Here is a 27754-nt window from a genome sequence, read left to right on the forward strand (position 1 = left end):
AAATATAGTAATCTCAAACATAGAGCAGAATAAGAGAAAAAGAGTAATTAGTAGAATTTGTAGATTCTTAAGGTTCCTGAATAGGGAACTTTTTGGTCATCAGGTTTAGTTGATAAATGGTCTCAGAAAAGAGGCAGGTTCCAACTTTGGGACCTAACCATAAGTGACAAAGAAAGCATGATAATTTTGTGAAGGTGTCTATGTGTGCACCTGTGTGTGTTTGATGTTTTTTCTTTTGTTTTTAACTTAATGAAGTAGTCCTCCTTTAGATTTGGCCTTGAAAAAGTAAAAGTGATTTCCTTTTTTTAAAAAATTTTTCTCTTTTCTACCTTATCAGAGGTTAAATTAGATCAGTGCAAACTCAGGAATTTATATTAGATGCAGCTGTAGTCTTTTGGCAGTGCACGCGATGGCAGACAGGTTCTTTTAGTACACCACTGATTATTACTTTTAGCATTAAAGTTTAGGAAAGTAATTGCAGACGTAAATGATTATCTAATGCTACAAAAATAGTTAAGTCAGAATTAGGAACAGATCTGAGATATTCCGGCTTTAGATCAATGCTCTTGCCAGAGTAGATATACTTCTTACTCCCTTTGGTGAGTGAGTTCTATTTATGCTGTTCTGTAGAGGAGAGGGAAAAGTCCTGTAGAGTTGAGCCATCAGTTGTTTCAGTGTTTATTCTTTAGTAAAATAAAATGATCTTTCTTAGCTTTCACTTCAGGTAAAGACATAGCTAAATGGGAAGAGTGATCTCCTATCTCCTTACTGTTATTCACATAACTTTACACGTCTTTTTTTTTTTTTTTTTTTGCGGTACGCGGGCCCCTCACTGTTGTGGCCTCTCCCGTTGCGGAGCACAGGCTCTGGACGCGCAGACTCAGCGGCTATGGCTCACGGGCCTAGCCGCTCCGCAGCATGTGGGATCTTCCCAGACCGGGGCACGAACCCATGTCCCCTGCATCGACAGGCGGACTCTCAACCACTGCGCCACCAGGGAAGCCCTACATATGTCTTATAAAGCAAAAAACTTTGTGCTTTATTATGAGATGACTTAAGGAAGCAAAAGTGATTAAATATCTTTAACTGGTATTTCTTCCATGATGACATGGTGTGGTGCAATTGCATTTCGTCTGAGAATGGAACAGTGGATTTTAAAAGATCCATACTTTTCCTTTTAAAGAAAACAGAGTGATCACTCTAGCACATGGGTATATCATTCTTACTTTCCGGGGGGCATGTTTAATTGCTGTTGAGCTGTGAAGCTCTGAAGAGCTGTTGAGCTCTGTATTGACATTACTTTTTGTCAGCCATTTTAGATTTAAGGGCTCAGGGGAAGGCTTGGATCACCCCAAAATCCCATTAGTCTGAAATAAGATTTGTAAGCCATACCCCCTGCATCTTGAAATCCTCCTCTTTTTAGGGCCCTGACTATAATTTTTAATATGCTAACACAATTACGGGCTATTAGCTAGGAAGATTAATACTCTTAGCAGGTTGCTTAATTTATTTATCAAGGTCGGCTTAATTCTTAGCTTACGAGAATTAGTTCTTACATGCTTATCTCAGGTATTCTTTAAAAAGAAGAGTTGAGTGTTTATCATAAATAACCTAACCTTTACTGTAAGGATCAAAATTAAAATTAGCATTGCTATGTCTGGATGATGCCTGATGGTGTAATGGTCATGTTGACTAACATAACCTGTCTATCCCTGACATTTTCGTAGAAACTTAAGAAACAATGAAATTTCATGGGCCATAGAAGATGCTAGTGAAGCCTTTGCTGGACTCACAAGTCTCACTAAATTGTATGTATTTATGATATTTATGTATGTCTATGAAGGTATATTTTAAAGAACCAATTGTAAATGTGATTGGATTGTGTCTATTTGCTGTGGCTAGAAAGTCTGAGCCTTCTGGTTCACCCACTAAAGGAAGAAGCTTCATTGTTTATTAAGGTTTTTGTTTTTCGGTTTGTTTTTCATTTTGTTTTTTTGTGGTGGGGCACTTTCTGAAAGAACATTCTTAGTGTCACTTAAAGAGAAGTTATTTATGGAACTAAAATTTTGATTTAAGTAAAAGAAATGCACTGAAACCAGAATTGAACCATGATCTGTTTAATCATGTGAGATTTATGGGTAATTTAGCAAGAGAGGATTCTCTCAAGCAAGATTTTAGGTCTTCTCCCATAAGAATGTCTCCCAGACTTCACACTTGTCTGAGTTTCTTTGACTGGATGATCTTTTGCTGAGAAGGGAGAAACTGGGAATGTAATCCAGTTTATTATATGAAGACTACAGGTGTATCTGTGGTCAGGATGGTTGTTTATAGATACCTCACTGAGCGCTGACATCTTAATAGACACATTTATTCTGTGCTTCACACTGGTTAATAATGAAGGTTCACAACTTTCTTAAGAATGCATGTTAGGCTTATTTTCACTCGTTATAGGTAAATGTTTATTTTAATGAATTTAATTTTGTTTAGTGGAGAGCTTTATTAGAAAGGTCTGTTTGTATTTCAGAATCTTACAAGGAAATCAGATTAAGTCAATTACAAAGAAAGCATTCATTGGTCTTGAATCCCTTGAGCATCTGTAAGTATTTTTCAGCCATTTTGCTCAGTGTATAAATAATGTTTGCTCTTAGCAGAGGTTTTCATGACCATTTAAAGTGTTTATATAACTTAATTGTAGAAATGGTGACTGGTAATGTTTCATTTCTCTTCATTTCAGAGATTTGAACAACAATGCTATAATGTCTATCCAAGAAAATGCTTTTTCCCAGACTCGCTTGAAAGAACTGTACGTAACTTAAGTCTTTTTTGTCACTAATTAGATCATTATCCACGCTTGTGCTTAAAGTGTGATGAATGTGACCCAGATGTTTCCCAAAGCACACAATTCAGGCAGGAAAAAAGAAAGTGTTAACATTCAGTTATTTTAGTGACTGGATGTAATTTAAAAATAACATTGAAAAGTCCAGAGTGTGTGGCTCCAAGACCTTCTGTTTTTTTCCTGTGTTGCTGATGCATATAGTTAAAGAGACCTTAGCAACGCTGCTTATGCTTTATGTTTACCCTACTGTTCCTTTTTTATTCCCCTCTTCCCTTCTGGACTGTTGGAGACATGTGTTCTCTTGGGATGAGTTACAATTAAGGTATTATGTAATTTTTGGAGGTGATCTAGCACTTTCAGTATAATGGTCACAGAGGATGTCTCTAATCTGTTCAAACTACTAAAATGTTCCAAAACTGTTGAATAGTTATGATAGAAAAATACATATCATTTTAACGTTTTTTCATTCATGATTTAAAAAAACTGTTCTTATTTCCCAGGGGGGATTTCCCAGGGGTGGGTTGGTTAGTTGGGCGTTGCTCTTAATTTCAAACTCTGGTGATTCGGATATTGAGCCACTGGTAAGAATCAACGGGCTATATCAACTTACCTTGCCTTGCCTGAAGGCTATTCAGAGGGAGGTCTGTGGACCAGAGCTGATTCATGACGAGAGAAGGACAGAAATTCAGAGCAAGCTTTTTAGAAACTTATAGAACAATTTGACCTTACTGTGACACTTCTGTTGAATTTTATAAAAGTATTGATCTATAACAGATTGGGAATTTAAAAAACTGGTCCTTCTCCACATATAGTTTGAGTTGCACTGGAAGTATGTGAGTTCAAATTGCCTCGGTTTAGATTCTTGCCCCATTCTTTACAACTGTGTGTTTAGCCTAGGACTCAGTTTCCCTTCTCAGTATGGGAAGAGCACCACCCTCAGGCTTATGTGAAGATAAAATGAGATAATTTGTTTATGGAAGAAATGTTTATTGTCATCTGCTATGTAAGGTAGTGTTCTAAATGCTAAAAATACAGTAGTGAACAAGACAAAGTCTCTATCTTCATAGCATATTACAAAATTCTGTTAGGAAGATAAATAGTAAACCAGATAATAAATGTTCTGAAGAAAAAGCTGGGTCAAAGGTGTACAGCGTACAGGGATTGCTATCTTGAAGTAGTGAGGGAAGGCTTTTCTGAAGATAACAGCCTTTGAGCCAGGCCCTTAGTGAGATGAAATGGCAAACCATCTTATACTGGGCGAAGGGCATTCCAGGCACAGGGAAGAGCAAGTGAAAAGGCCCTGAGGAAGGAGCTTGCTTTTTGTGCTTGAAGAACTGGAGAGACACTGATGTGGCTGGAAGACAAGAGCAAGGGAAAGAATGGTAGGAGATGAGGTCAGAGACATAAACAGGCCTGATCATGTAGGGCCTAATAGGCCATGAGGAGTTAGGACTTTTTTCCCTCTAAGTGCATTAGAAAGCTTTTGAGGGTTTTGAGAAGATACTCCACACAGAGCCTGGCATATAGTAAAAGGGGAATAACTAAGATAATAACAAAAGTTAAAATGTTATGGAGATCATCTTTTGTTATTTTCTGCCAGATTTTTTAAAAAATAAATTTATTTACTTATTTTTGGCTGCATTGGGTCTTCATTGCTGCACACAGGTTTTCTCTAGTTGCGTTGAGCGGGGGCTACTCTTTGTTGTGGCGCGCGGGCTTCTCATTGCGGTGGCTTCTCTTGTTGTGGAGCACGGGCTCTAGGCACGCGGGCTTCAGTAGTTGTGGCACGTGGGCTCAGTAGTTGTGGCTCGCGGGCTCTAGAGTGCAGGCTCAGTAGTCATGGCGCATAGGCTTAGTTGCTCCTTGGCATGTGGAATCTTCCCGGACCAGGGCTCGAACCTATGTCCCCTGCATTGGCAGGTGGATTCTTAACCACTGCGCCACCAGGGAAGTCGTCTGCCAGATTTTTAAAGTGGCTTGCTTATTTATTTATTTATTTTTTTGGTCTCTTGAGATATTTTGAGTTATTTCTCCTAAGGCTTACTTTAACTTGAAAAGGCACAACTTACTGCATATCAGTATTACCTTTTTTTGGTTGTGATAATCTGAGGGCCAGCAAGAAAGTTTTAACTTTTGTTAAGAGAAATCAGTTTAAAATATAATTTTTATAGGTGAAAGCAAATATCATAGTTTCATTCTTCAGAGAGTCACTTGGTGATTTTTTGAGTCGGTTTGAACAAGCTGCTAATGCAGGAACTCTAATGCAGCTTATTTACTGGGAAGTTTTAGTTGCTTTTGGTTACTTTAAATTTAAGTCGTATTTATAATACAGAATTTCACATCAACATTTATTAAAGCATCTCTTAATACTTTTTGGTATCGTTCACAGTGCTTTGCATAAATATTGGGGGGAGGTGGGAGAGTCAAATATGAATTGAAAATTGTCTGCATTAAAGTTATGTAATCATGGTAGAAAATTAGATAGTTAAACCAAGAGGGAGAGAAAGACCCCAAATCCCCAGTACTCAAAAGACAACCACTGTTGATATTTGGTATATATCTATCCATATACTTGCGGAGAGAATGCAGGATATACTCCATTAGGTACAGCAGAGTTCATTAGCATGTGAAGGGTGGAAAGATGCAAAAGAAACAGAAGTGAAGGGAACTAATGTGAATCTTGTGGTATCTGTGGCCAGACACTATGCTAAATGCTTTATTTAAAAAAATTTTTGAGGTAGGTGTTCTTAATCCCACTTTCCAGGAATAGAAACTGAGATTTTGGAGGCATTCAGTATCTTGCCTAAGGTAAGTAGTGGAATTAGGATGTAAGTCCATGTCTCACGAGGTAACTTATATTATATCTAAGAAAGCATAAGTTAGACCATATCATTCCTCTGTTCTTAACCTTCCGGTGTCTTCCCAGCACACATAGGAAAAAAACAACTCAGGTTCTTTCCTTAGTTTATAAAGCACTTGCATGGCCTGGTCCTTCTTGCCCATCTCTCTGACCTCATTCCCGTCACTGTCCCCTCACTTTCTGTGCTCTGGCTTCAGTGGTCTCCTTGCTTTTCACACTAAGCACACTAAGTATCTGCCTCAAGGTCTTTGTGCATAGTTTCCTCTGTCTGTGACACTCTTACCTCAGATCTTCATGTGATTTGCTCTCTCGATTCTTTCAGGTCTTTGCCCAAATGCCATCTCTTCAAAGAATCTTTCCCTGACTGCTTTATCTAAACTGGTAGCTGCTGTCTCTACGTCTATGCCCAGCTTTGTTTTTCTTGACAGGACTTAACTTTCTGACACTATACTTTGCATTTGTTTGTTTATTGCTTAGCTCTAAATACATAAGCTTTGTGAGAGCTGTAGTGCGACAGCCTAGAACAGTGCCTGGCATATAGTAGACTCAAATATTTCTCGGTGAATGAATGCATATAACATAAGAATTCTGAAATGCAAAAGGTAACTTTTGGCCTGCTTAATTAAAATTGCCCTTGATAAAGTATGGCTTTTGGGGTACCCTTAAAGACTGTTTGAAACTTGTTTGGAATCAGATCTTAGGTATTTTTATACCAAACTTTAAAATTACTTGAGGATTTTGGTGATGCACGCAAAGCAGGTTATAATGTTGTCAAAATCACTTGCTTTCCCTACTTCCAAGTGGATGAGACATTTAAGGGTCATTAAAATAAAACACTGACTTTTCACGTATATTTTATAGGCCTATTATAACCACAAACCATTTTTCAGTGGTTCTTAGTTTAGGTTGCAGTACACATTGCCACAGGGCTGAAATGTTTTTAGTCTTGATGAAATAATTTGAAAATAATTATACCCTCTCCACAACAAAGATGTCTCTATGTCCCAATATATATAGTAAGCTCTTCCCCAAATTTCTCTGGGAAAAATTTTAAACGTCAAAAGTTTAAAGGACAGTACAATGAACATCCATATGCCATTTACCTGGATTCATCAATTGTTAACTCTTTGCTAAATTTGTTACCTGTTGCTCTCCCTCCCTCCTTCATTCCTTCCCTTTCTCTCCTGTCTCTCTCCCTCTTTCCACACACACTCATATACGTATATACATACACTTATTATTTTGCTTAACCAGTCGAAAGTAAGCTACAGACATCATGACACTTCACTCCTAAAATATCTCAGCATGTATTTCCTATGCAGGGTTATTTTCTTATATAACCACAGCACTATTATCACACCCAATGAAATTAACATTGATAAAATAATATTATCTAATATGCAGTCCATACTGAGATTTCCCTAATGTCCAAAAATGTTCTTTGTGTATATATATTTTCTTAATGAAGGATCACGCTTTACATTTGGTTGTAATGACTCTTTAGTCTCCTTTAATCTAAAATAAATCCCTTACCCTTATTCCCCCTACCCCTTTTATTAGTGTCTTTCATGACACTGTCGTATTTGAGGAAACAAGGCTGACAGTCTAAATTTGTTTTTTCATGGTTAGATCCAGGTTAAACATTTTTTTGGCAAGAAAAATGCTTAGGTGTGTAGTAAGCTTTTTTTTTCCTCTTAATTTATTTATTTTTGGCTGTGTTGAGTCTTTGTTGCTGCGCGTGGGCTTTCTCTAGTTGCAGGGAGCGGGGCCTACTCTTCGTTGTGGTGCGCTGGCTTCTCATTGCAGTGGCTTCTCTTGTTGTGGAGCACAGGCTCTAGGTGCGTGGGCTTCAGTCGTTGTGGCACGTGGGCTTAGTTGCTCTGTGGCATGTGGGATCTTCCCGGACCAGGGCTCGAACCGTGTCCCCTGCATTGGCTGGCAGATTCTTAACCACTGCACCACCAGGGACGTCCTGTGTAGTAAGCTTTTAATGCTGGAGAAACTTGGAATGAAAAGTAAAGGGCACTTCTTTTCCTTTTGTTTCTGCAGAATTCTGAACACAAGCAGTTTGCTCTGTGACTGCCATTTGAAGTGGTTGCTTCAGTGGCTGGTTGATAATAACTTTCAACATTCTGTGAATGTAAGCTGTGCACACCCTGAATGGCTAGCAGGGCAAAGCATCCTGAATGTGGATCTGAAAGATTTTGTCTGTGGTTTGTATTTTTGTTTTAATATTTTGTATATTATGCACTTACTATCTTAACAACGGAATTAAAAAAAATTTAAATAGAATACTTTCCTACTAGCATATCTATTTCCATTTCTTTAGATTCTTCTCTAACATTTTTATATTGTAATTGTAGCTTAAATTTTGTGTTCTTCAACTTAATATATCATAAGCAGTTTTTTTCCTCAGTGTGTTCTTCAATGATCATTTAAAATACTGTCTGTATTATAGCATCTTTATGAATGTAGGCCTTTACCTTTTAGGGAGATTATTAACCTTAGAATAAATATCTAGTAGTAAGATTCCTGAATCAAAAAGTGTGAGTTTTTTTTCATGAATTCATTCAAAAGCATGATTTTATATTTAGTAGATCTTGAAAAGTGCTACCAGGTGTTTTCAAACAGATAGCACTAGTTTATGTTGTCACCAGCAATGTATGAATGTACCAGTTTCATTTGGTTTCTTTTTTTTTTTTTTTTTTTGTGGTACGCGGGCCCTTCACTGTTGTGGCCTCTCTTGTTGTGGAGCACAGGCTCCGGACGCGCAGGCTCAGCAGCCATGGCTCACAGGCCTAGCTGCTCCGTGGCATGTGGGATCTTCCCGGACCGAGGCACGAACTCGTGTCCCCTGCATCGGCAGGTGGACTCTCAACCACTGCGCCACCAGGGAAGCCTGGTTTCTGTTTTTGATGCATTTTCCTAAGACAGAAGCAGCAGGGTTTGGGAGTTTTTTGGAGGGGAAGGGGGACAGAGACAAGTTGTCATAGACAAGTTGTCTTGATTCTAGCACTTAATTATAATTTGAAGTATACATCTATATTGTTTTTTCTCAATTTGTAAATTTTTCTTTTACATTTACATTTACTTTAGTAACTAATTCTTAGCTTTACACAGTGGAACTTTTAGATTAGTGTATCTGTGTTGCATATCACTAGTAACTCTGATCATTTAGATACCTGTATATTGCCAGATGTATTTTCACAGTCTACTTAAAGATGCTTAGGACATTTGGAAGTTCAGGCACATAAAATACTTAAGTTGTTTTTACAAACTTTAAGGAAGAAAACAAAGAATCTAGTAATGATTAAATTCTGCTTACATTGCCATGAATGCCCTTCTGACTTTAGTTTTAAACATAAGCTTACACCATACAATTTATCTTCTTTTTTTAGTTATCACTTTTATGGCACAGTGAAATGTTACCCAGTGAAGACATTGGTTAAGAATTCATATACCTGCTTCTCTGAATCAGTCCAATAATATATTATTATTTATGGATGTATAGTTTATTAGCCAGTCCTAAGCCAGTCTTCATTTGGACATTTGACATGTTTGGAATTATTCACTATTTTAGGTGAAAGTTATGCACGAAGTACTTTCAAATAATATGTTTTATTAATAGGAATACCTATTTTTTTTTTTGTGGTACGCGGGCCTCTCACTGTTGTGGCCTCTCCCGTTGAGGAGCACAGGTTCTGGAGGCGCAGGCTCAGCAGCCATGGCTCACGGGCCCAGCCGCTCCGCGGCATGTGGGATCTTCCTGGACTGGGGCACGAACCCGTGTCCCCTGCATTGGCAGGCGGACTCCCAACCACTGCGCCACCAGGGAAGCCTGGAATACCTATTTTTATATATGTTATATATACACACAAACACACACATACACGTACACACAAGGGGTAATAGAATTAGAGCTTGTTTTAAAATTCTAATTTAGGTTTCTCCTTTTCTCAGTAACTGGTAATACTTAAGTACATTCAAAGCCTAAGTGACAGTAAGGGTTGGTAGAAAGAGTGCTAAGCCCTGAAGTCTGAAAACCTGGGTTCCAGTCCAGGCTTAGCTGTGGACTTACATATCTTAGAGCAAGTCATTTGACCCTTCTGGGCATCATTTTCCTCATCTTAAAACAAGGGAATTGGATTCTAGCTCTATAGTCCCTTTCAACCTTAACATGACATTTTGTAAACATAACATGCAATTTTACATTATTTGTTTTAGAATTGAATCTATAGAAGCAAAAATAAATAACTGACTTGGCTCCTGCCCCATTTTTTTCTCCTTAGATGATTTTCTCAAGCCGCAGATAAGAACCCATCCTGAAACCACAGTTGCTCTAAGAAGCATGAATGTGACTCTGACATGCACTGCAGTGAGCAGCAGTGATTCACCCATGTCTACTTTGTGGCGCAAAGACAGTGAAATCTTGTATGATGCTGATATTGAGAATTTTGTTCGTTATCAGCAACAAGCTGGAGAAGCTCTGGAATACACTAGTGTCTTACATCTTTTCAATGTAAATTTCACAGATGAAGGAAAATATCAGTGTATTATTACTAATCACTTTGGTTCTAACTATTCTCATAAAGCCAAACTGACTGTGAATGGTAAGAAATTATGCTCCCTGATAGTTTTGTGGTTAGAAGGATTTTTCATGTTTGATTTTTGAATCTTTGACCAAGAAAATTAGGATAAACCTGACATTGCAGGGGGATTCCTTACTGTTTTTGTCTTTAGGGTTATGACAGTATACAGACTGGATTGCTAATTTACCCACTTACTGTCCCTGATCAGTCTTTGACTGAGGGGTAAAGGTGAATTCTGTGGCTCTAGGAGATGGGCTACTTTCACTTTTATTTATGCTTTTGAAAAAAAAAATTTTTTTTAATTCTCCATTTTCTTTCCAGAACCATAATTCTGTTCTAAAAACTATGAAATTTATTCCTGACATTGTTCACAGGCCATCCAATAACTGGGAGTATTGAGAACATTTCTGGGTCCAGTGATCATTATCATTGTCTAAATGTAGTCACACAAAACCATTTTTGAAAATAATGCTCTTTTTCATCGTGGCTGTGAAAGAAAAAAACAGAACAGCTTGATTGATCTATCACCTGTTAGGCTGAATAACTACAACACTTCAGGCTTTGTGCAACCAAAAGATGTACATATGTCTTGATCCTGGGTTGTTTTATGAGATGTTTGAAGGCATAAATTTTTTTTATCATGCAGTTTCCTTGACAGCTTTGTAGATGTTTGTTTGGGAAGCACCATTTAGTCTCTTAAGTAAGGGAGTCATAGTAAATATTAGGTTCTAAAATATATGTTCAAAAAGGTTTGTGGCTTCTGCTTTTTCTGTCCCTATCAAGGAGATCAGGTAGATTTGCCACACATTCTAGAAGAGTTAGTCATCACTGTACTCCATGCCCTGAGGTTCTGGGAGAAAAGATGGCCTCTGAAGTAGTATTTATTGTCAGTGCAGGGAGCATGTCTTCTCAAAGAAATGGAGCATTACAACAGTTGGTATTTTGCCTAATAGAGTCTCCCTTGTATGTATGTATGAGTGTATGTATGTATGTGTGTGTGTGTGTGTGTGTGTGTGTGTGTGTGTGTCTATATATATATATATATATATATATATATATATATATATATATATATTCCCCCCACCCACCCACTTTCTCTTGGTGATCTTTTTTGGAACAGAGATGCCATCTTTTCTGAAAACTCCAATGGATCTAACTATTCGCACTGGTGCCATGGCCAGATTAGAATGTGCTGCAGAGGGGCACCCTGCACCTCAGATTTCCTGGCAGAAAGATGGTGGTACTGACTTCCCTGCGGCTCGAGAGAGACGCATGCATGTCATGCCTGAGGATGATGTCTTCTTCATTGCAAATGTGAAAATAGAAGACATGGGGATCTATAGCTGCATGGCACAGAACATAGCAGGCGGCCTCTCAGCAAATGCTTCATTAATCGTGTTAGGTATGTTTATTGCTCCGTGGGTCCCTGCTTTTGTGGGAGTCTTTTTATTATGGATTGACTCTTGGTCTTAATGGCAAGAAGAATCTATGTTTGAGATTTTAGTTGGGATTCTTATGTCTTTGTTTCCTTGCTCTGCCAATTTATGCAGGGTTATGTCAGCCTAGGATATTAGTGGATCAGTAAACTGAAATCTGGCGAAATTCTGAGGGCAGAATTAGAGATTTTTATCCCATGAATTGAATATTCAAATCCCTTTGTCCTGTTATGTTTCCCTCTGTAAGTTTTCTACTTCATGTATATGTTTTTTCTACTATTCAATAGTGAGTTTGCACTTTTATACTGCCTCACATACCTGCTTCACAGAGAACTTGAGACAATGTAACTTTCCCCCCAGTTCATTTTTTTAAAAAAAATTATAAGATGAAAAAAATGATCTGTCTTCTGGTTAGATTTCCTGTTTTCCTTCCAGTGTGCTCCTGTTAATCCTATCCTCTGGTAAAATGTCTTTTCCTCATAGATTTCCCCTGATAAGCCAGTTTGTTTTCTTATGAGAACACTTTTCTTTTCTTTTTAAATTGGGATATAGTTGTTTTACAGTGTTGTGTTAGTTTCTGCTGTACAGCAAAGTGAAGTAGAGTTCCCTGTGCTATACAGCAGGTTCTCATTAGTTATCTGTTTTATACATATTAGTGTATATATGTCAATCCCAGTCTCCCAATTCATCCCACCCCCCACCCTCTTCCCCCTTTGGTGTCCATACATTTGGAAAACACTTTTCTTCATGGGACTCAAATTCAAGGTAAATTCTCTTTTCCTCTAGATGTTAGGGTTTTTAAAAATGTGTTGGTTTGTGTAATTACTTGTGTAATCAGAAAAATAAGTTTATTGTTTAAAAAATTTAAGATATGTAGAAAATTAGAAAAAAAGAGGGAAGGTCACTCAGACACCGTTAAAGATTTTGACATATTCTGGAGTTTTAAAACACTCATCTTGGGACTTCCCTGGTGGTTCAGTGCTGAAGAGTCCGCCTTACAATGCAGGGGATGTGGGTTCAATCCCTGGTCAGGGAACTAAGAGCCCACATCCCTCAGGGCAACTAAGCCCGCGCACCACAACTACTGAGCTCACGCCTCAACTAGAGAGCCTGCCTGCCGCAAACTACAGAGCCCATGCTCTGGAACCCACGTGCCACAACTATAGAGCCCGCACGCCCTGGAGCCTGTGCACCACAAGTAGAGAAGAGAAAACCCACATGCCACAACTAGAGAGAAGCCCACGCGTGTGCTGCAAGGAAAGATCCCGCATGCCTCAGTGAAGATCCCGCATGCCACAACTAAGACCCGACACAGCCAAAAATAAATTAAATAAATAAATAAATAATAAATCTTTAAAAAATCCCACAAAACTCATCTTGGGACTTCCCTGGCAGACCAGTGGTTAAGACTTGGCCTTCTGGGACTTCCCTGGTGGCGCAGTGGTTAAGAATCCACTTGCCAATGCAGAGAACATGGGTTCGAGCCCTGGTCTGGGAAGATCCCACATGCTGTAGAGCAACTAAGCCCACGTGCCACAACTACTGAGCTTGCGCTCTAGAGCCCGTGAGCCACAGCTACTGAAGCCCGTGCACCTAGAGCCCGTGCTCTGCAGCAAGAAGCCACCGCAATGAGAAGCCCACACACCACAACAAAGAGTAGCCCCTGCTCACTGCAACTAGAGAAAGCCCGCACGCAGCAATGAAGACCCAGTGCAGCCAAAAATAAATAAATAAATTTAAAGAATTTAAAAGATCAATGAAAGAACTACTTATAAACAAAACAAAAGCTTCACCTTCCAATGCAGGGGGTGCAGGTTTGATCCCTGGTTGGGGAGCTAAGATCCCACATGCCTCACGGCCAAAAAACCAAAACATAAAACAGAAGCAATATTGTAACAAACTCAATAAAGACTTTAAAAATGGTCCACATCCCAAAAAAAAAAAAAATCTAAAAAAGAAAAATAAAACACCCATCCTTATGTGGTTATGTATACCTACTTTTTTCCACTTAATATTTTTTTTTTTTTTTTAAAAAGAAGATGTTGGGGGTAGGAGTTTATTAATTAATTTATATTTGCTGTGTTGGGTCTTCGTTTCTGTGCGAGGGCTTTCTCTAGCTGTGGCAAGTGGGGGCCACTCTTCATCGCGGTGCGCGGGCCTCTCACTGTCGTGGCCTCTCTCGTTGCGGAGCACAGGCTCCAGATGCGCAGGCTCAGTAGTTGTGGCTCACAGGCCTAGTTGCTCCATGGCATGTGGGATCCTCCCAGACCCGGGCTCGAACCCGTGTCCCCTGCATTGGCAGGCAGATTCTCAACCGCTGCGCCACTAGGGAAGCCCTTTCCACTTAATATTGTATCACAGGGTTACCTTGTCATTAAGTCTTCATGAATATCATGTGGCTGTGGTATAATTTACTTACTCATGTTTCTGCTAGATTTTTAGATTTTCCCCTTTACCTTTAAAAATTACAACTAATTTTGTAATAAGCATTTTTGTATATAGATCTTTGAATTCTTTGCTTAGGATAGCTTGCTCAAGGTGTAATTCCTGAGATGAGATTTAGATTTTTTGAGGCTTTTGCTTTTCTGAAACATTAACTTCTAATCCTCCCATGAGCATATGAAAGTGCTTATTTCATCGTAACCTAATTAGTCTAATTCAATTAGGAATAAAACTGCCTAATATTTTTTAATGCATCTTTCTGTTAGAGACACCCTCATTTATTAGACCTCTGGAGGACAAGACAGTAACCCGAGGTGAAACTGCAGTATTACAGTGCATAGCTGGAGGGAGTCCTGCCCCTCGCCTCAACTGGACCAAAGATGATGGACCACTGCTGGTGACAGAACGGCACTTCTTCGCTGCAGCCAACCAACTTCTCATCATTGTAGATGCTGGGCTAGAAGATGCTGGGAAATATACCTGCATTATGTCCAACACCCTTGGGACAGAACGTGGTCACATTTACCTAAATGTGATTTCCACCCCCAATTGTGACTCTTCCCAGAGTAGCATTGGGCATGAAGATGATGGGTGGACCACAGTTGGCATTGTCATCATTGTTGTGGTCTGCTGTGTTGTGGGTACCTCTTTGATCTGGGTCATTGTTATTTACCACATGAGAAGGAAAAATGAAGACTATAGTATCACGAACACAGGTGAGTGGTACCCGGTTGACCCTTGTGGCTTATACCTGAGTCAGGAATGTAGTGTAGGATTTGTTGTTAAATATAAAAAACTAAGGAGCTTTGATAATTTATTTGTGATAGAAGGAAGAGTTTTTCTGTTAAAATGTCCTACTTTCTTGATATAATGGAACCGCTCTAGTGAATAAGCTTAAGAATTTGTAGACAGTCCCCCAAAACTTTGTTCTTTTAAACAGTTGCATGTGCACCTTCTTTCTTTAATACCTAAGGCTCATTTCCATTGTAATTTTCCTTTGGGGAAGAGTGGAGTCGTTATGACAGAGATCAGTCTTTCACACCTGTCCCCCACCCTGAAATCCTGTAAGAGAAGAGGTACAGCCAGATAGATTGCTAAAGTGTGTCTGTGGATAAGATTTCACACTTCAGGTTTTTTTTCTTTTGGTAATACTTTTAAAATGAAGCTTGGGGGAGAATTCTAGTGAGAAATAATTTTCAGAGAGAATTCTAGGAGTTGTTGAGTTCCTAGGTACATAACATTTTCCTGGCCATTAGTACCAAAGTAGAATACATTTGCAAGATAGTCTTCTGAGTTTTGGCTTAAATTGCCTAACTTTATTTGAGAGTTACAGATGTCTCTTTTACAGACGAGCTCAATCTGCCTGCAGACATTCCCAGCTACTTGTCTTCCCAAGGAACACTGTCTGAGCCACAGGAAGGCTACAGCAACTCTGAGGCAGGTAGTCATCAGCAACTTATGCCTCCTGCCAATGGACATTTACACAAAGGCGCTGATGGTAATGACTTTTTATTATCTGTGCTTACAATTTCAGCCTACCCTGTTTAGTTTTTTTTTAAGTGTATAGTTTTCCACAGTAATCTGAAGCAATATTTTAAAGTAAGCTACTCAATGAAAACATTTGCCCCATGCAAAATAGGATGAAAATTGACTAAAGTCTTTTTTTTTGAGTTTTTGAATTTTATTTATATTTTTATGCAGCAGGTTCTTATTAGTCATCAGTTTTATACACATCAGTGTATACATGTCAATCCCAATCTCCCAATTCATCACACCACCACCACCATCCCCCACCGCTTTCCCCCCTTGGTGTCCATACATTTGTTCTCTACATCTGTCTCAATTTCTGCCCTGAAAACCAGTTCATCTGTACCATTTTTCTAGGTTCCACATATATGCGTTAATATACGATATTTGTTTTTCTATTTCTGACTTACTTCACTCTATATGACAGTCTCTGGATCCATCCACATCTCAACAAATGACCCAATTTCGTTCCTTTTTATGGCCGAGTAATATTCCATTGTATATATGTACCATATCTTCTTTATCCATTCATCTGTCGATGGGCATTTAGGTTGCTTCCATGACCTGACTATTGTAAATAGTGCTGCAGTGAACGTAGGGGTGCATGTATCTTTTTGAATTATGGTTTTCTCTGGGTATATGCCCAGTAGTGGGATTGCTGGATCATATGGTAATTCTATTTTTAGTTTTTTAAGGACCTCCATACTGTTCTCCATAGTGGTTGTATCAATTTACATTCCCACCAACAGTGCAAGAGGGTTCCCTTCTCTCCACACCCTCTCCACCATTTGTTGTTTGTAGATTTTCTGATAATGCCCATTCTAACTGGTGTGAGATGATACCTCATTGTAGTTTTGATTTGCATTTCTCTAATAATTAGTGATGTTGAGCAGCTTTTCATGTGCTTCTTGGCCATCTGTATGTCTTCTTTAGAGAAATGTCAATTTAAATCTTCTGCCTATTTTTGGATAGGGTTGTTTTTTTTAATATTGAGCTGCATGAGCTGTTTATGTATTTTGGAGATTAATCCTTTGTCCATTGATTCATTTGCAAATATTTTCTCCCATTCTGAAGGTTGTCTTTTCGTCTTGTTTATGGTTTCCTTTGCTGTGCAACAGCTTTGAAGTTTCATTAGGTCCCATTTGTTTATTTTTGTTTTTATTTCCATTACTCTAGGAGGTGGATCAAAAAAGATCTTGCTGTGATTTATGTCAAAGAGTGTCCTTCCTATATTTTCCTCTAAGAGTTTTATAGTGTCTGGTCTTACATTTAGGTCTCTAATCCATTTTGAGTTTATTTTTGTGTATGGTGTTAGGGAGTGTTCTAATTTCATTCTTTTACATGTAGCTGTCCAGTTTTCCCAGCACCACTTATTGAAGAGACTGTCTTTTCTCCATTATATATCCTTGCCTCCATTGTCATAGATTAGCTGACCATTGGTGCGTGGGTTTATCTCTGGGCTTTCTATCTTGTTCCATTGATCTATATTTCTGTTTTTGTGCCAGTACCATATTGTCTTGATTACTGTAGCTTTGTAGTATAGTCTGAAGTCAGGGAGTCTGATTCCTCCAGCTCTGCTTTTTTCCTTCAAGACTGCTTTGGCTATTCGGGGTCTTTTCTGTCTCCATACAAATTTTAAGATTTTTTGTTCTAGTTCTGTAAAAAATGCCATTGGTAATTTGATAGGGATTGCATTGAATCTGTAGATTGCTTTGGGTAGTATAGTCATTTTCACAATTTTGATTCTTCCAATCCAAGAACATGGTATATCTCTCCATCTGTTGGTATCATCTTTAATTTCTTTCATCAGTGTCTTATAGTTTTCTGCATACAGGTCTTCTGTCTCCCTAGGTAGGTTTATTCCTAGGTATTTTATTCTTTTTGTTGCAGTGGTAAATCGGGAGTGTTTCCTTAATTTCTCTTTCAGATTTTTCATCATTAGTGTATAGGAATGCAAGAGATTTCTGTGCGTTAATTTTGTATCCTACAGCTTTACCAAATTCATTGATTAGCTCTAGTAGTTTTCTGGTGGCATCTTTAGGTTTCTCTATGTATAGTGTCATGTCATCTGCAAACAGTGACAGTTTTACTTCTTCTTTTCCAATTTGTATTCCTTTTATTTCTTTTTCTTCTCTGATTGCCGTGGCTAGGACTTCCAAAACTATGTTGAATAAGAGTGGTGAGAGTGGACATCCTTCTCTTGTTCCTGATCTTAGAGGAAATGCTTTCAGTTTTTCACCATTGAGAATGATGTTTGCTGTGGGTTTGTCATGTATGGCCTTTATTATGTTGAGGTGGGTTCCCTCTATGCCCACTTTCTGGAGGTTTTTTATCATAATGGGTGTTGAATTTTGTCAAAAGCTTTTTTGCATCTACTGAGATGATCATATGGTTTTTATTCTTCAACTTGTTAATATGGTGTATCACATTGATTGATTTGCATATACTGAAGAATCCTTGCATCCCTGGGATAAATCCCACTTGATCATGGTATATGATCCTTTTAATGTGTTGTTGGATTCTGTTTGCTAGTATTTTGTTGAGGATTTTTGCATCTATATTCATCAGTGATATTGGTCTGTAACTTTCTTTTTTTGTAGTATCTTTGTCTGGTTTTGGTATCAGGGTGATGGTAGCCTCATAGAATGAGTTTGGGAGTTTTCCTTCCTCTGCAGTATTTTGGAAGAGTTTGAGAAGGATGGGTGTTAGCTCTTCTCTAAACGTTTGATAGAATTCACCTGTGAAACCATCTGGTCCTGGACTTTTGTTTGTTGGAAGGTTTTAATCACAGTTTCGATTTCATTACTTGTGATTGGTCTGTTCATATTTTCTATTTCTGCCTGGGTCAGTCTTGGAAGGTTATACCTTTCTAATAATTTGTCCATTTCTTCCAGGTTGTCGATTTTATTGGCATAGAGTTGCTTATAGTAGTCTCTTAGGATGCTTTGTGTTTCTGCAGTGTCGTAACTTCTCCTTTTTTGTTTTATTGATTTGAGTCCTCTCCTTTTTTTTCTTGATGTGTCTGGCTAATGGTTTATCAATTTTGTTTATCTTCTCAAAGAACCAGCTTTTAGTGTTATTGATCTTTGCTGTTGTTTTTTTGTTTCTATTTCATTTATTTCTGCTCTGATATTTATGATTTCATTCCTTCTGCTAACTTTGGGTTTTGTTTGTTCTTCTTTCTCTAGTTCCCTTAGGTGTAACATTAGATCGTTTGAGATTTTGCTTGTTTCTTGAGGTAGGCTTGTATTGCTGTAAACTTCCCTCTTAGAACTGCTTTTGCTGCATCCCATAGGTTTTGCATCGTCGTGTTTTCATTGTCATTTGTCTCTAGGTATTTTTTGATTTCCTCTTTGATTTCTTCAGTGATCTCTTGGTAATTTAGTAACGTATTGTTTAGCCTCCATGTGTTTGTGTTTTTTACGTTTTTTTCCCCTGTAATTGATTTCTAATCTCATAGTGTTGTGATCAGAAAAGATGCTTGATATGATTTCAGTTGTCTTAAATTTACTGAGGCTTGATTTGTGACCCAAGATTCCTTCTAGTATATTTTTCATTTCAGTTATTGTATTGTTCATCTCTGTTTGTTTGTTCTTTAATTCTTCTAGGTCTTTGTTAAACATTTCTTGCATCTTCTCGATCTTTGCCTCCATTCTTTTTCCAGGTCCTGGATCATGTTTACTATCATTATTCTGAATTCTTTTTCTGGAAGGTTGCCTATCTCCACTTCATTTCGTTGTTTTTCTGGGGTTTTATCTTGTTCTTTGATCTGGTCCATAGCCCTCTGCCTTTTCATCTTGTCTATCTTGCTGTGAATGTGGTTTTTCTTCCACAGGCTGCAGGATTGTAGTTGTTCTTGCTTCTGCTGTCTGTCCTCTGGTGGATGAGGCCATCTAAGAGGCTTGTGCAAGTTTTACTGATGGGAGGGACTGGTGGTGGGTAAAGCTGGCTGTTGCTCTGGTGGGCAGAGCTCAGTAAAACTTTAATCCGCTAGAGTGCTGATGGGTGGGGCTGGGTTCCCTCCCTGTTGGTTGTTTGGCCTGAGGCGACCCAACACTGGAACCTGCAGGCTCTTTGGTGGGGCTGATAGCGGACTCTGGGAGGGTGGGGGGCTCACGCCAAGGAGTGCTTCCCAGAACTTCTGCTGCCAGTGTCCTTGTCCCTTGGTGAGCCACAGCTGCCCCCCGCCTCTGCAGGAGAACCTCCAACACTAGCAGGTAGCTCTGGTTCAGTCTCCCTGGGGTCAGTGCTCCTTCCCCTGCGTCCTGATACGCACAGTACTTATGTGTGCCCTCCAAGAGTGGAGTCTCTTATTTCCCCCAGTCCTGTCAGAGTCCTGCAGTCAAATCCCGCTAGCCCTCGAAGTCTGTTTCTCTAGGAATTCCTCCTCCCGTTGCTGGACCCCCAGTTTCAGAAGCCTGACCTGGGGCTCAGAACCTTCACTCCAGTGGTGGACTTCAGCGGTATAAGTGTTCTCCAATTTGTGAGTCACCTACCCAGCCTTATGGGATTTGATTTTATTGTGATTGCACCCCTCCTACTGTCTCATTGTGGCTTCTCCTTTGTCTTTGGATGTCGGGTATCTTTTTTGGTGAGTTCCAGTGTCTTCCTGTCGATGATTGTTCAACAGTTAGTTGTGATTCTGGTGTTCTCGCAAGAGGGAGTGAGAGCACGTCCTTGTACTCTGCCATCTTGGTTCAGGCTCTAAAGTCTTAACAGAGGAGAAAATCTTCTGACAGAAAGGAGTAAAACACATCCTTAAACAAGGGATTGGAGAACACAGCAGAGGCTCCCAAACCAAAGTATTGTCGTAGGAAGGAGATGCTCTAGAAACTTTCTTCAGGTGTCTTTTATCCTTTTCAGGCATGAGCACCCTTCAGACCATATCCCAGGGAGGTTGTATCTCCTGCTGACAGGTAGACATTCACTAAGGTTTAAAGGGCATTGATGATTCTCATCTTATATTGGAGAACATCAGAGAGATATAAAATAGTTAAGTGAACCTGACTTCTCAACACTACTTTTCCCGACTCCACTCTTCCCATAGGGAGTGACAGAACACAGGGAAGTGAATTAAAGGGTAGAATTCGGTTTGACTCCCAGTTCCTCTTTCCAGCCTTGTGGTCACCAACAAGTTACCTAAAAGCTGAGCTTTAATCTCCTCATTTTAAAAATAAAGAAACAATATTTTATAAAGCATTTCTCTCATGATTCTTAAATATTCTTTCCACAAATCTGTGTAGTACTTCAAGTAGTATACACATGGAAGCTCTATTCCATTATTTTGGCTTTCCATGGAAAGGAGGGTATTTCTAGCTTTTTTTTTTTTTTTTTTTCTTTTTGGCTATACTGTGTGGCTTGTGAGACCTTCCCTGGCCCAGGATGGCCCCTAGGCGCACAGACTTCATTAGTTGTGGTATGCGGGCTCAGTAGTTGTGGCACATGAGCTCTAGAGCGCAGGCTCAGTAGTTGTGGCACACGGGCTTAGTTGCTCCGCAGCATGTGGGATCTTCCCAGACCAGGGCTCGAACCCGTGTCCCCTGCATTGGCAGGCAGATTCTTAACCACTGTGCCACCAGGGAAGTCCCCCTCTAGCTTTTTAAAGAATACTTAAAAGCCTCTACTTTTTGAAATTTGTAGGAAATAACACTGCTTTCTGGGTTAAACTTAATTACTTCCTGTTCTTTTCCAGTTCTAACATTCTGTTGCTTGAACATGAATAAGTGAGTCTCTATTTCTCACTTTCCTCTTTTTTTATCATTCAGTTTTCAAAGCACTTAATTGTCCAGGGAGCTCATTATTAAACTTTTACTTCTGCCAAACACACACTTGTCAGGCAGGACTCTTCACCGTCAGAGGCTTTCTCTTGGGGTCCTTTTAGCAATTAGTGTTGCTTAACCTCTTGACTTAACAAAAGTTATGTGGGCTTTTGTGAAATAAAGTCATCAAAACCCCTTGTTCTCTGCTTTAGTTTGCTTAAGCCAAACATGTGTCTTGTAGCACAGTGCCAGCCTTATCTTGGCTCCCTTGATTTGCGCATGACCTTATCCAGGCTTGTCAAAGATGGCTTAATGTACTACTCAAGAGCATGGATGCTAGAGCCAGAGGGCCTGAGTTTAAATTGCAGCTCTTCACTCAGGCAGTATGTCTTTGGGCCTTACCTGACCTCTCTGTGTTGTAGTTACTCTGTCTGTAAAATAGGGATAATAATAATACTTACCTCTTAGGGATGTTATAAGGATTAAATTAGTTAGTTCACAGAAAGACCTTGAAACTTCATCTGGTTTATAATGCAAGTTTTGAACAAATGCAGATATGATGACAACTGTTAGAGAAAACTAATAGTTGGCAAAACTGATTCCTTAACTGAAGGATGTTTGGATTCTTTCCTGTGTTGTCATTAGGTGGCACTGGCACCCGGGTTATCTGCTCAGATTGTTATGACAATGCTAACATCTACTCCCGGACCCGAGAATACTGTCCATACACCTATATTGCTGAAGAGGATGTTCTAGATCAGACACTGTCCAGCCTTATGGTCCAGATGCCCAAAGAGACTTATTTGGCACATCTTCCCCAAGATGCCACCACCCTGGAGAGCCTGGTATCAGCAGCAGATAGAGAGATGTCTGCCTTTCCCACCAACCATGAGAGGATAAATGAGAAGAAACTTTCCTCCACACAGAAGAACAGTGGTAAAGGGCACAGTGTTGTTTGTTATTTTGGTTTGTTTTCACTTTCACCTACTTGAGTTTTCCTTCTGTCATATAGGTAGCACTCTCATTTGACAGAAGCAAACAAGTTGGTATAATGGAGTAATTAGCTACTATTAATTGACATAAACTAGAGCCAAAGATTTTTAGAGATTAGATTTAGAAAGAAGTCTGGATCTGTAGGATGAAAACAGCTTTTGTGGGAGTAACAAGATCTTACTTCTAAAGATTCGGAAGCCATGTAGAAAAAGTTTCTATAAAGACGTTTCATACAGGCACTACTTTTTTCTTCCATGTTTATTTAAATAATGGAGACTTGAAATGCTAAGGATATAATGATTTGGGCATAATTTGATGAAGATTTTCACTGAGAAGATTTAAAAATGTTTTATTTGGTTGCTGTTCTATCAGGTAAATGTTGAATGTCAGTATCACTTGGCAGGTATTTGCTTTCATCTGTGAAGTATTACAGTCAGGGCCATAACTGGGAAAGCAGTTTGGGGATAGTAGCCCAGGAAAAGAAACACATGTTATATTGTGCCGACAAGGCATTTGAAACAACCCAGTCAATAAAGCAAAGCAAAACAAAACAAAACTCTTTCTAGACCATGAAGGGCACTACTGAGCATGTCTTCCTGTCCATCCAGGCTTTTTATCCACTGTCACCCTCCTGTCCGCCTGAAATGAAAGAGCACTGGAAATAGGGTGGGGCTTTGCACCGCAGGTTTACAGTGGAAGACATTGTATAGTGGTGCTTCCAGGGATGGTTCTGGCTGGAGTGAATGAAATGACATGGACTTTTACGATGTGCTCTGTTGTTCTTAGTTAAGAGACCACCTCTAAAGTTTTCTAAAGAGGGTACAGGTCAGAGAAAAATATCCTGTTATTGAAGTTAGTCTCTTGTCTTTAAAATTCTGTGTCCATGAAAGAAAGGCACAAACACTAAATCCATTTCCCCATGTCCTAGAAGAGATATACACGCACAGAATAACTTTAAGTAGAACTAAAAATGCAGTATCTTTCCCCAACTTTAGGGATGTCTTAATTGTTAATCTGGTCTGTAAGTGAGGAAATCAGCAAATGAGAGTGCTTCGGTGCATTGCTTGTTCCTTAGCTAGGATGCTCTAGCTCCTTGCTACTCAAAGTGTGGTCTGTCAGCATCAGCATTACCTAGGAGCTTGTTAGAAATGCAGAGCATGGGTCCCACCCCAGACCTAGTGAACCAGAGTCTATATTTTAACACAGTCTCCAGGTTATTTGTATGAATGTTAAAGCTTGAGAAACCCTGCTCTAGCTTACTTTGCACATGGGTTTTATTTTTATTTCTGAGTGTTTGTTTCTAGAATGTTTGGCTAGCTTTTTCCAAAATACATCCCCATGAAGTTAGTATAACTTTCAGTAAATGTTCTCTGGGGAAAGAGCCCACCACTGCAGTAAATAATAATGAGAAATGCATATTTTTGAAGCCAAAGTATAGATAACCTGATTTAAAATACCAGCTTTTGGTTATTATTTTGTTGTTAGAGTTATTGGCTTGCTAGAAGCTGGAGGGGAATGGTTGTTTATTTTTAAAATGATTTTTTAAAATAAATGTATTTATTGTATGTATTTTATTTTTGGCTGCGTTGGGTCTTTGTTGCTGCTCTCAGGCTTTCTCTAGTTGCGGCGAGCAGGGGCCACTCTTTGTTGTGTTGTGCCGGCTTCTCATTGCGGTGGCTTCTCTCGTTGCAGAGCACGGGCTCTAGGTATGCGGGCTTCGGTAGTTGTGGCACGTGGGCTCTAGAGTGCAGGCTCCGTAGTTGTGGCGCGTGGGCTTAGTTGCTCCGCGGCATGTGGGATCTTCCTGGACCAGGGCTCAAACCCATGTCCCCTCATTGGCAGGCGGATTCTTAACCACTGCGCCACCAGGGAAGCCCAAAATGATTTTTTTTAAGATAAGCATTTAATTGTTATTTAAAGATACAATGACTGCACTGAATCAATAATTTTTACTTATGTATTGTGCAACTTTCATTACTATATGGATACTAATTCTCTTTTAGTCTGCTTCCATGTGTCTAAAGAGTTTTAAGTTTTATAGCAGTAGAAACACCAGTAATAGGTGAAAGCAGATGGCACAGCATGGTTTCAGTAATTAATTGGTAAAGTTGTTGAGTAGAAGTGTTTGAAAGACCATGGTTTCAGTTTTTGTTTTGTTTTCTTTTTTTTTGTTTTTGCTAAGAAAATGGCAAGTATACATTTTATCTTAACGTCCTTATTCAGGAATACTGGGTTATTTCTTATTATTTCTTTGAAGACTTGGGTAGAAGAAAATTAAGTTTTAGAAAATTAATTTTATACTTCCATTCACCACTGATAATTATTACTGTCTCTCGTTCTCAGAACCCTTGCAGCGGCCTCTGTGGAACATAAGCAAAGAACCAGGTATGCCTCATCCTCCTTTATCGCAGCAGTCAGTCTTTGAGTCACCACAACTCCATCAAAACGAGGGCCTGGCAGAGAGTGATCCAGACTGTTCCACTTCCCCCATGCCCTGTCACAGGTTACACGACCACACTTTTGATTTTAGTAGGACTCGGAACATTCAAGATGGCAGTGAGGGCACATGAAACTCACTCCAGAATGAAATCTGGGCAGACTCAAATTAGTTGATTTTGTATTTACTACCTCAGAGTTCGGAAGAAACCCCAAAGTCAGCATTTGCTTTGCTCTTTGTCTACAATTACATCTGACCACATCAAGGGGGCCCAGACATTTGTTTGGGCTTATACTTGACGAAGAAAGGGTAATGGCTGACAGAAATGGGTACATCTAATAGAAAATGTGCAACACAGGTGGAGGAAGATAGAGGACAGAGTGCTGTCTTATGGTTCTACTGGGATGTGCCCAGGTGCTCATTGCCTGTTAGGGAGAGTCTCATTGCTGCTTAACACCCTGGATTGTCTCAACCTACCGAATGATCCTGAGTAAACAACACTGTTCTATTTTGCCTTCCAAGGAACAAAAATAACTTTGGAGCCCCCTGGGAAGTGTGCCTGGGATTCTGCAGTGGTTTTAATCCTATAGTTGAGAGTGGGGCTTTGATATTCAAGGTCTTCGACAAGAATCCCAGACTTGACCAACTATTACTAGGTCAAGCGTTTTGTATTCTTGTGAATCTCTCTCTTTCTCTCTCTCTCTTTTTTTTTTTTTTATGGTCCCTGTCGCCCAGGGATCTCACTGTATATATATGTGCATTTATAAATAATTTTCGTATTCATTGGTCATATGTGTTGCAATGTAAATATTTTTGATATGCCAAAATTATATATAATATTCAGTTATAATATTGACAGCTGCTTCTCAGACCACAGATTTTGTACAACTTGGTTTAGTGAATCCAAAGACTTTGTTTAAAGTTTTAAATACGTATTTGTTAAGAAGTATAAGTATAGAAGCAGGGTACCTAGTAATTGCGTACACACAAACACCATCTTGGTGTAATTAACCACTTTCTTTATGCCTAAAGATTTGTACAGCTAATCATTTGTCATCTGTTTACAAGTGCCAGGTAATATAATCTTTCAAGCATAAAAAGGCTTTTTCAAACGACTAGCAGTCTTGTCATTGTCATATGCGCATAGATAAAGGAAAACTTGTTTGGGGAATATCTTCCTTCAGCAAAGTACTTAGTTGATGAGGAAACCAAAGATTGCTTTTTTTTCTGTGTGTGTGTGTGTTTGTTTTTTAAAATAATATCTCTTCTACCAATGCACAGTATGTCTTAAGAAGGGAAGACTGCTTTTGGGAGTAGAAGAACGTGCAGAAATTCTTATACTGTAAAGCTTTAGAGTGGTCCTTGTTTTGTACAAGTGATTTTTTTTTTTTTTTTTGCGGTACACGTGCCTCTCAACTGTTGTGTCCTCTCCCGCTGCGGAGCACAGGCTCCGGATGCACAGGCTCAGCAGCCATGGCCCACGGGCCCAGCCGCTCTGCGGCATGTGGGACCTTCCCAGACTGGGGCACGAACCTGTGTCCGCTGCATTAGCAGGCGGACTCTCAACCACTGTGCCATCAGGGAAGCCCTGTACAAGTGATTATTTAAGCCAAAAAGTTTTCTTGAATTTCTGATAGCAAAAAATTTTATGTAAACAAAAGACTTAGTGCTCTAATAAAGTGTAATGGACTAAAGCTCTTCTTTCTTTCTGCTTTCAGAAAAAAAAGAAAGGCTGTTGGATTCTATCCTCTAAATTTAGTGAGGACTAGTTACATACTAGATGACTTCAACCACTTAAATGAAAATAATCTATTTCTAAGTCATTGTGCATTTCAAGGATTTTAAACTCACATAATTTCTCAGCTCTTTGCCAGGAAGTTTAGCTGAATTTCATACTGTTTTTCAATCCTAAATTTTTCTCCCATAGGCAGCAGCACTTTTCTAGCTGTTTTATGCCATCATGCATTTGTCTTTTTCCTTTTTAAATTGTCAGCCTCTCTTCATTTTCACTTTGAACTCCTTAAGTATCACTATTTTCTTCTCCCTTCAATTTCTGATCCATCTTCTTACTTTACTAGGTTGTAGTATAATTTTTACTGGACTGACTTAGAATCACGAAACCTGATTTAGTTCCTAGCTCTGCTGCTTACTAGTTGTGTAATCAAGGGCAAGTCCCTTTACATCTCAGCCTGACTTTGTCATTTATGAAATGAGGGCATTTTACTAGATGCTTTAAAGCCCTTTCCAGCTGTAACATTCTGTGAATCTGTGATCCCTCCTGGAATCAAGGAGGATTATCTACTCTAATAAAAAGCTGCTTTCATGAAATATTTTTTAGAGTAGAACAGGAGTGATGCTGCTTACTCTGACTTGAGCCAGATTTATTTCCTCTCTAGCAGGAGTAATGCTATAAGAAATCCTCATAAAGAGAAGAAATATTCAGCTTCTAAAACAGTGTCAGTAAACATAAAGAATCTTGAGTAGATTGAGAACCACCCATTGCCCTCCAGAACACCAGGTCTGAATGCTAGTATTACAATACACCAGAGTATCAGAATCAGTTGAGAGGTGTGCCACAACTAATTTGTAACTAGTTTGTGACTCACCTTTCTAATGTATTCAAGGTCATCTCTCTAATTATAGTACTCTGACATTCTGATGGACTTTATTTAGTGAAAAAAGTGGAGTTAGAACAAGGCTGCAAGTGAGCATCAGCTGTTACATGTGAGAGGACAAAAACCAGGCTGCAAACCAGTGCTCTAGAAAACTTAAAATACATGATTGCTGCCTCTGCTTTAGCAGTGGTCTTTCTACTGCCAGTGGTGTCAGGCTGGTCTCCCGAATAGCCAGGTTCTCTGTCAACTCGAATGGTTGA

General features: G+C 39.2%; 1 protein-coding gene across 4 annotated transcripts in view; it reads left to right on the forward strand.

Moving 5' to 3' along the window:
* LRIG2 (leucine rich repeats and immunoglobulin like domains 2) overlaps positions 1-25994 on the forward strand; it is a 63504-nt gene extending 37510 nt beyond the window's left edge. For 3 of the 4 annotated variants that reach the window (XM_027090925.1, XM_027090928.1, XM_027090929.1), the window contains 10 exons: positions 1728-1808; positions 2525-2596; positions 2735-2803; positions 7746-7909; positions 9986-10306; positions 11406-11687; positions 14430-14879; positions 15512-15661; positions 22095-22385; positions 24786-25994. In XM_027090925.1, the coding sequence (XP_026946726.1) occupies positions 1728-1808; positions 2525-2596; positions 2735-2803; positions 7746-7909; positions 9986-10306; positions 11406-11687; positions 14430-14879; positions 15512-15661; positions 22095-22385; positions 24786-25012 (2107 nt within the window). In that variant the 3' untranslated portion in view covers positions 25013-25994. The remainder of the gene's footprint in view (positions 1-1727; positions 1809-2524; positions 2597-2734; positions 2804-7745; positions 7910-9985; positions 10307-11405; positions 11688-14429; positions 14880-15511; positions 15662-22094; positions 22386-24785) is intronic. The other variant, XM_027090926.1, reaches the window with a different exon arrangement.
* The last annotated feature ends 1760 nt before the right edge of the window (positions 25995-27754 follow it).

Source organism: Aethalodelphis obliquidens, unplaced genomic scaffold (assembly GCF_003676395.1).
Source record: "Aethalodelphis obliquidens isolate GAN/ISIS:26980383/991018 unplaced genomic scaffold, ASM367639v1 scaffold70, whole genome shotgun sequence".
Classification (NCBI taxonomy): domain Eukaryota; kingdom Metazoa; phylum Chordata; class Mammalia; order Artiodactyla; family Delphinidae; genus Aethalodelphis; species Aethalodelphis obliquidens.